The 8,855-nt window shown below is 39.0% G+C and overlaps 1 protein-coding gene across 1 annotated transcript; it reads left to right on the top strand.

Moving 5' to 3' along the window:
- The first annotated feature begins 3,751 nt into the window (after nt 1-3,751).
- On the top strand, nt 3,752-7,938 carry kcna10a (potassium voltage-gated channel, shaker-related subfamily, member 10a). Its single transcript, XM_031844458.1, has one exon. The coding sequence runs from the start codon at nt 3,837-3,839 to the stop codon at nt 5,544-5,546; it is 1,710 nt and encodes a 569-aa protein (XP_031700318.1). The 5' UTR covers nt 3,752-3,836; the 3' UTR covers nt 5,547-7,938.
- The last annotated feature ends 917 nt before the right edge of the window (nt 7,939-8,855 follow it).

The raw sequence follows: 8,855 nt of genomic DNA on the forward strand, positions 1-8,855 counted from the left end.
TTATATCTTAAATATCTCTTCATTAATTGTTTTATTCTTATTTATTCAGATTTTTATTTTTCATTCTTTTGAGTTATAAACCCTGTTAAACCACAAATCACTTCCTTGCCCACTGATCTGTTAAATTAATGTAATTCAAGACTTCAGCACAGAACTTCAGACAGCCTGCCTTTTAAAATGTGGTTTAATGTTGTCATTAATCAAATGGAAGTAGGTTCATTTTAAATGCCATGGTGTTAAAATCACAACATTTGATTGTGGTTATGCAATGTTAAAATGCATATACATTTTAACCTCATTACGGTTGGAAGAGTTTGTGTTTTTATGTTTAAGAATCCATTCAATTGATCTAAATAGAATAGTTTTTGCTAATATGGATCATTTTAATAATGAATAAATGTACAGCATGTGTCATGTACTCTAGAAAAAAGTCTCTCATGTGTTTTCATTCAATGCACAACATCTAGATTAATTTTATATTGTGTCCACATTGATTACATTGTTTTTGTGCAGATTTTTCTTTTGTTTGCTTAAGCATTTGCAGATATGCAGGTATACTGCCATCAATTAACATACAAATACATGGAATCATAATATAATACAATGATTTTGAAGAGAGTATGACAGAAAGAACACTGAGAAAGTCCTTTTCCTCCTTTTTTCCTGCTCTAATTATGGACGGTATCACACTGACCCTTGTCAGACTTACTAGACTTAGGTTACGGTTAGGGTAAAGGTCAACGTATGGTATGTTAAGGGTTGGGGATAGGCATTTAGTTGTGATAGTTAAGGTTAGGGTAAGGGGGTCGGGAAAGCATTATGGCAATGAGTGTCCTCACAAAGATAGAAGTACAGGAATGTGTGTGTGTGTGTGTAGGGTGAGTTAGTCAAGCATGGAGAGATTTGAGGATCTAATCGCTCCATTCCACTCTAGAAGGCCTTGAGCACAGATCACTGAGAGATGGCTTATGGCACACATGTCAGACACACACACACACACATATATATACATATATATATATATATATATCTTACTGTTATGACGTCATCTATTTTGTTCTTATTATAATTGCTTTTATTGTTTCTGTTTTTACCATGTAAAATGTCTTTGAGTGCCTTTTAAAGCGCTATACAAATAAAATGTATTATTATTATATATACAGGTACATATACACACAACCACAGACACACACTTGCATACAAAAATATAAATGGCACAATATTGACAGATTTCTTTCTGCTTCTTTTCATTGTTTTTCTGTGACCTGTGTCCATGCTTGTTTGCATGTGTGTTGTGTGTGTGTGTGTGCGTGTAGCCTTGGCCACAGCTCTAGTTTCTAGTCCAGCATAAGGTTACCCAATGTAGTCTGTTATAAGTCAGTCTTTCTGATGTCAATTGAGGAAGAAGCAGAAAGCTACCACAGTGGCAGAACTTGTCAACAACCTTTTTTCTCCCTCTCCCGTTTTTGCTTTTTTCAGCATATTGTACACACACATGGTCAGTAGACTTCTTGCTCAGGAAGGTAAGGTGTGTGCTGCTTGCTTATTATTCTGTCTAGAGATAGATAGATAGATAGATAGATAGATAGATAGTTACTTTATTAATCCCGCAAGGGGAAATATTAAATATAAAAATGCATAATATATACAATAAAATAGAACAATATTAAATTAACTAACTAAACAATAGTGCAAAGATTTAACCAAACAAGCAAACAACAGTGTAACGGTGTTATAGTTGTGTGATTGATTTGGCCAGAGGTGATTTATTGTAAAGTCTTATTGCAGTGGGGCAATGTTGAGCTTGTTTAGGCAGTTAAGTTCCCATTACGTTTCTTCTTTTAACAGAAAAGGGAGCAGCTTGGCATTGCAGCTTTTATCTCATTTCACATGTCTTGAGTCAGATTTCACTCTGTTTTTAGAAGAAGGCAGAATCTTAACCTAAACATACAACTTTCAAAAGAGCTGTGGCACAGCTGTAAATAAAGCTAAATACCGCAATCTGTGCAACCATCTTGAACTGTTCTGGAAACCTTTTGTTATTTTGGTGAGTCACAGCAATCATACGTCTTTCCGTTACTTTCTGAGACAGACATCTAAGGGTCGGCAGTTCGTTCGGCATATTGAATTATTGGAAAAACATGAGGAATTGGTCGAGCAGTGCAATATCATTGGCTAATTTCCAGGTATTGATCTAAGAGCAAGTGTCTTCTTGTGCAACTTCTATTTTAGAATCATGAGAAAGTTATGCTTGTGGTGTTGATTTGATTTAACATTTTACATGGCTTTCATCATGTAATTGTATCATAGGTGCAATCCTACTGGACGTCTTTACTCATTTTGAGTGAGCCCTCTTCCTGTGTGCACAATCCATCACAGATTTTGTGTCTTTTACCCCTCATTGTCGTTTGTTTCGTCTGCTCTTGATAAACTGCCCCTCTTTCCTTGTCAGGGTTGCTCTCTCATCATCCTGTCTATCCACCCACCTATCAACTCCCACTCTCTCTCATTGTCACTTTCCTTTCCTTGTCTTGCATTCTGTCCTCATCCCGCCCAATCCCCAATCCTTCCACCCACATCCTTCTTCCCAACAATTTTCATGTCATGCTCTTTATCCACTCAGCCGGCCCATCTCCCCCCCCTTCTTTTTCCCAGAGTATTGCTATCACTGGCACTGGTTTTAGATGGCACTGGTTTTTAATTAGACATCTGTATTAGGCGTCAGCATTCAGTCACACACAATCACACATGTACAATATATGCACTGCACAGACACACACACATTTAGACAAATGCAATCACACTAATTGATGCACACCTCAAAGAGCAGCTTACTGATAAATGTAATCTTCTTGCTGATGAAAAGTCACACTAGCTCGGGTCAGTTTAAATCCAGATACACATGCATGGCACAATAGGAGCAGAGTGTATTTCCAGAAGAAGTAATGTGTCATATTGCAGTGTAAATGTGACCCCTGGTGTCATGGGGAAGCTTGGCCCGAGCTATCACTGAACAGCCAGTTAATTATGCACTAATGTATGCGCAGCCCCAGTTACCCTGAGATGCTCTCTCCTTCTACAGCCTGGGTTATTACAGGTCGCGTACCTTGATTCCCTTTGAGTGTTATGTTTGCGATTATGTCTATGTGTGAGATAGAGAAATAATGTGTGTGGATATTCAAAGATATTCAAGCATGTAACAAATAAGCCCTCCATTAGCTAGTCTTGTTTTATGTTTGTTGTCTTCGTGTTTCACAGTTACATGACTCATCACAGTGTGTTGATAAAACACCATAACATAAAAAAGTAACAAGAAGTTTGTCTTTCTTTCAAAAGGATTGATTATTATTTTATAATCTCCATTTTCTTTCTTTCTTTACATCTTCAAGCTGCCTCACCCTCGTTCTCCTCTTTCTTCCCACATTTCTGTCTCCCTCTCCCCCTCGCTTTTCTCTTTCTGCTGGTTTCTGGAGAGATGGGTATCTAAGAAACAAGGAGTTTTGATAGAACATCTGCTGTCCAATGTCATATACTTATCGAATGATGACAATAAACACAGAACAAACAATTAACCATTGAACAAAACACACTGACTCTCTTTCTCTGTCTCTCACTCTACAGGTGTTTACATTTTTCCTGTGACTGTAAGTGCTTTGCTGAAGAGCTCTGGTACCCTGCTGCTGATTCTGGTGACTGAGCCTCCCATCTGTCCATCTGTCTGTGTGTGTGTGTGTGTGTGTGTGTGTGTGTGTGTGTGTGTGTGTGTGTGTGTGTGTGTGTGTGTGAGATTGCGTTAACCTGGGGTACCAAGGCTTTGCACTGGCTGAACTGCAGCCATGGATGTGGCCCTGGTAGACTTTGAGAGCCTAGATGATCTTGATGGCAGCTTTGAGGATGAGGTGGACTCCTACGCTGATGAAACCACAGCTCTCACAGTGGACTTGCCTCCAGAGCACAGCAGCCCAGGCAGCAACTACCTTATGCGAGCCTCTCAGATTTCCTCTACACCCGTCCCCTCCTGCATTTGGGAATCCACCTCTTCTATACCCATTCCACACACACAGACACTAGGAGTACCCCAGTCCCCAAAGATGCCAATTCCTAGCAGACAAGGGTACAGTAGCTGCGCCAGTATGATCTCAAACTGGAAATTGCTGCTAAATAGTGAGGGCACTAAGGAGAGTGAGACGATCTTTCGCCGGCTTGCAAAAGATTGCTGCGAGGATCTGTTTACGGATAAAAAAGGGCTGGATGACGGAGACCAGAAAGTAATCATCAACATCGCCGGTCTTCGTTTTGAGACACAGCTCAAAACTTTGGACCAGTTTCCTGAGACGCTGCTAGGTGATCCTTTAAAGAGGATGTACTACTTTGATCCAATGAGGAACGAGTACTTCTTTGATCGGAACCGACCAAGCTTTGACGGCATCTTGTATTATTACCAGTCAGGGGGTAAGATCAGACGTCCGGCTAACGTTCCCCTGGATGTGTTTGCAGATGAAATTGTGTTCTACGAGCTTGGAATCGAGGCCATGGAGCAGTTCAGAGAAGATGAAGGATTCATAAAGGATGTTGAGATCCCTCTACCTAATAATGATGTGTACAGGCAATTCTGGTTGCTGTTTGAGTACCCAGAGAGCTCAAATGCAGCCCGAGGTGTAGCACTAGTGTCGGTTTTTGTTATTGTCATATCTATCATTATTTTTTGCATGGAAACGCTGCCAGAATTCAGAGATGACTCTGACCCAATTGTGCACACAGCATTTCTGCCTTTCAACCAATCTAGATTTCACAGTTCTGTGGCTCCATCTGGTGCAAAGCCCACAACTTTCTCCGATCCTTTCTTCATCATTGAGTCTGCCTGCATTGCGTGGTTCTTCTTTGAGCTGTGTGTGAGATTTGTGGTCTGTCCTAGCAAAAGGGAATTTTTCAACAACATCATGAACATCATTGACATTGTATCCATAATCCCTTATTTTGTTACCGTGATTACAGAATTGATCTCAACGCCACAAGAGAGCTCAGGTCAGAACATGTCTTTGGCCATTCTGCGTATCATCCGTCTGGTCAGGGTGTTTCGTATATTCAAACTCTCACGTCACTCCAAGGGGCTGCAGATCCTGGGACAGACTCTGAAGGCCAGCATGCGTGAGCTTGGCTTGTTAATCTTCTTCCTCTTCATCGGAGTCATACTCTTCTCCAGTGCTATCTACTTTGCTGAGGTAGATGAGCCGAACACCCAGTTCGTTAGCATACCTGATGGCTTCTGGTGGGCTGTGGTTACCATGACAACTGTAGGCTACGGGGACATGTGTCCCATTACCACGGGGGGAAAAATGGTCGGCACCTTGTGTGCCATCGCAGGTGTGCTGACCATTGCTTTGCCTGTTCCCGTCATTGTTTCCAACTTCAACTACTTCTACCACAGAGAGACGGAAGCAGAGGACAAGGTGCCCCTGGCAGATGCTGTTGAGCAAGCCATGAAGGCTGTTACAGATACCAAAGAGGGCAGCAACACCTCACTCAATAAAGCCAACGGCATCTGACAGACCGACAAAGGGAAATAACTGAACACAATTTAGAGTTAGAGACTAAGGAATATTCAAGAGAAATGAGAATATAGAGGAAATGAACTGATGAAATGATTTCCCTCAAATAAGGGTCTAATAGGATCAATGATATAAAATATTTGTACTTTGTAAAATAAAAAGGTTTTACAAGGATATCCAGAATGTACTGTACTTACCTCTTTTCTGTCTAATTTGAAAATGACACTTTGAAAACAACAGACAAGCTGTCAAATTCAGCTATGTTCATGTTCAGGGTTGTATGTCAACATAGGTTTAGGACTCTTCTTTAGTTGCATAGAAACATAATGTTTTTATTTATTATTTTGGTCTTATTTTCAATGTCTTGGCCATTAATCCTTTTGCTTATAACAGTTTGCACATCATCACTGATATTTGTGGTGAAATTGACTTTTATCACAACTATAAAATAGTGTCTTATTGGTTCAAAACAGTCAAACTTAATGAAAGGTAAAGAATGCTGGAATAGCTAATACATTATCTGATTATGATGATTTACAGGTTAAGGAAGTGTGAGCAACAGGTCATGTTACACCATAAAAGACGTTTATGTTGGAAAATTTGGTCAATGCCTTTTTGTGAACTTCAGAATAACTGTGTGAAATTGTAACTGATCCGATTGATGGCCAATCCTACACAAATAAGACCAAGATTGTAAAAATAACATTAACAAAACAACACAATGTTCCTGTAGGTGTCTTGAATGAGTAACTTGTGTATAGTTGTAGTTTACTGTATGTCCCTTCTGTATTTATTTATTTAAAACTTAATAGCTATTGTATTTATTCATCCTCTTTGATGAGTAGCGTGGATAACAATACTCCACTAATGTTAGCAGATGAACTGACTCCACACTATGTATTATAATGGGGTGCCTTAATTGATTTTAGCATATTGTTGACTTTGCCATACATAATCTCAGTGTAAAATATATGTTTGTCATGCATATATGCTCAGTATTTTTGCTGGTTTAGCTTGATTGAAAATGTAGACGTTGCAACCTCTCTCCATTCTAGCATTTGTTTGTAAGAGTTATTTTCCACAATGCTGTCCAACATAGAAATGCATCCTGACCATAAATACAATTTAACATATCCAAAGTGGATCCCATCTGTTTTACTCTCCTTATAAACATCATTATTTTTGTCAATTAGTGTAAATCGTATTAAGGAAGTATGCCTTTCAGTGAGACCATGAAAAACACTAAAATTGATAGCGAGAATTAAGAAGCCAAAGATAGTTGCTGAATAAAGGGAACTGTTATGAGGAAGGGGGACATTACAAGCCACAATGTCCCATGATCCGTCTTGTTTTGGAGGAGAAAGTGTCAATTATGCTGCATCGGTGTAATGTTCTGGTGGTTTGTTTCATGAGTATTTCTTTTATAACACATTTTCCTATAATAATAGAATTTTTGGAAAAGGAGAAAAGCGTCTGATTGGGCTTAAGGAATAAGATGTAATCTCGAAATCACAGACCTGTGTAATGTCTGAATTTCTAGTTGAGCATGTGATCAAAGATTATATGTACTGTATGTGTATGTGTTTTCTGTCTGTATTACAATTGGCTTAATGCTGATGATGATATATTTTTAAGATAGTCCCTTGTCTGTAAAGTCACTGTTGTTCGAAAAGTTCAGAGGCCTCAGGCCTGTGTTGTCATGGCTGCAAGTTTATTACAACAACAAGACCATTACACTGTATTTGTATTTGTATACATGATAACATTTCAGTATACAGTTTACTATGATGTATGCAATATATTCTTGGATTTTAAATCATGTCCTCTCCTGTTTAATGTGCGCTCATGTGTTTATAGAAAGGTGTATGTTTTTGTGCACGTGTGTGTTTGTGAGAGACCGAGAGGCAGTTAGCGCTCTTTTATTTTCTTCTTATCTCCATCGGTGTTCCCCATTTCGTCATTGCTTTCAGTGGCCTGTCTCTGCTTTTACTGTAATGTTAGTACACACACACACACACACACACACACACACACACACACACACAAAGTATCGTTGGAAGTCAGCCAAGCAACAATAGGATGCCAGTCTTCGGTTGACATGGAGTAGTTCTCTAGCTATTGATGCCTGTTAGCTTCACCCGATACCCTTCTCTCTGGACTCACCTCAACACCTCGTCTCAGGCCGACAAATTCTCCTAAGCTAAATGTATACATTTGGTAAATACTTATTGGTAATACTTATTACCTATGTTTCAGATAAAACAATATCTAGCAGTCACCAACAGGATCCTAAAAGAAGCACTTGCTTCCTTCAAGGGTGATGCAGAGTAAAATGCAACAGACTCCTTATGTTGTAAAACACTGTCGGATTTTTTATTACCAAATTACAATGAAAATTGTGTTGTGCATATTCATAGTAGGTAGCTAGTGGGCAAAGTGAAATATATGTTTGAGCACAGTATTCAGGTAATAGAGCACAATTAGACGATGTCTTATGACAGCAGTGGTGTTTTTTCTGTCGCTAATATGCAAATACGTTGCTGCAGCATAATCAACCAAATATTTACTAAGCTCTGCTGATGAGTAATGGTGCAGTGAAGAAATGCTTCTGAATGAAGGGCAAATCTACTGTACGTCACACAACCGATAAAAGACAATTCATAATAACACATGATGCCAGGGACGTCATTTTGATAGAAACATTTCAGGAAGCAGTTTTTATATGAATTTCTATGAAATCTTTCATATTTTTAGAGCCAAGAGATCCGGTGTAGAAACACCTTTTACAGTGCAGATCCGGATATGTATACGACATGAGTGGCTAAATGGCATAAACCTATGTGTGACCACATTCCTGAAATATCAAGGTATGCTTTCCATGTTCATGCAGAATATTAGATTTAAGCAGTGCATTACATTTACAGGGCGTCTGGTGATATACTAAACAAGTTTCGATTTGCAAGAAATGTCTAATTAGCTATGCAGATTAAGATGTACTCACGGGCCACTTTAGAGCTAAATCTTATTCTGTGTCACATTGCAACTGTTGTGTTATTATGCAAATAATACAAAAACAGTGTTTCCAACATTCAGACTCTCAGAGTGCTGCTGAAGAGATCAGACACGTTTTATGGCAACTCTCAATCCCCAAAATTGTATTTTCAATCGCTGTGGTCAAACCAGTTGCATTACCTCCAGGAAAACCTAAACTAAACAGGAACCCTAAATCATGAATAGATGTATGACCCAGATTATTACTCCATGGCCGAAAGAAATTAGGTCCATCCAAGGACAAATAATGAAAAC

This window comes from Anarrhichthys ocellatus, unplaced genomic scaffold (genome assembly GCF_004355925.1).
Source record: "Anarrhichthys ocellatus isolate YVR2014 unplaced genomic scaffold, GSC_Weel_1.0 scaffold5, whole genome shotgun sequence".
In the NCBI taxonomy this organism is placed as follows: Eukaryota; Metazoa; Chordata; class Actinopteri; order Perciformes; family Anarhichadidae; genus Anarrhichthys; species Anarrhichthys ocellatus.

What these genes read in the sequence shown, in the direction of transcription:
- kcna10a (XM_031844458.1), top strand. Translation starts at nt 3,837, where the DNA reads ATGGATGTGGCCCTGGTAGACTTTGAGAGCCTAGATGATCTTGATGGC.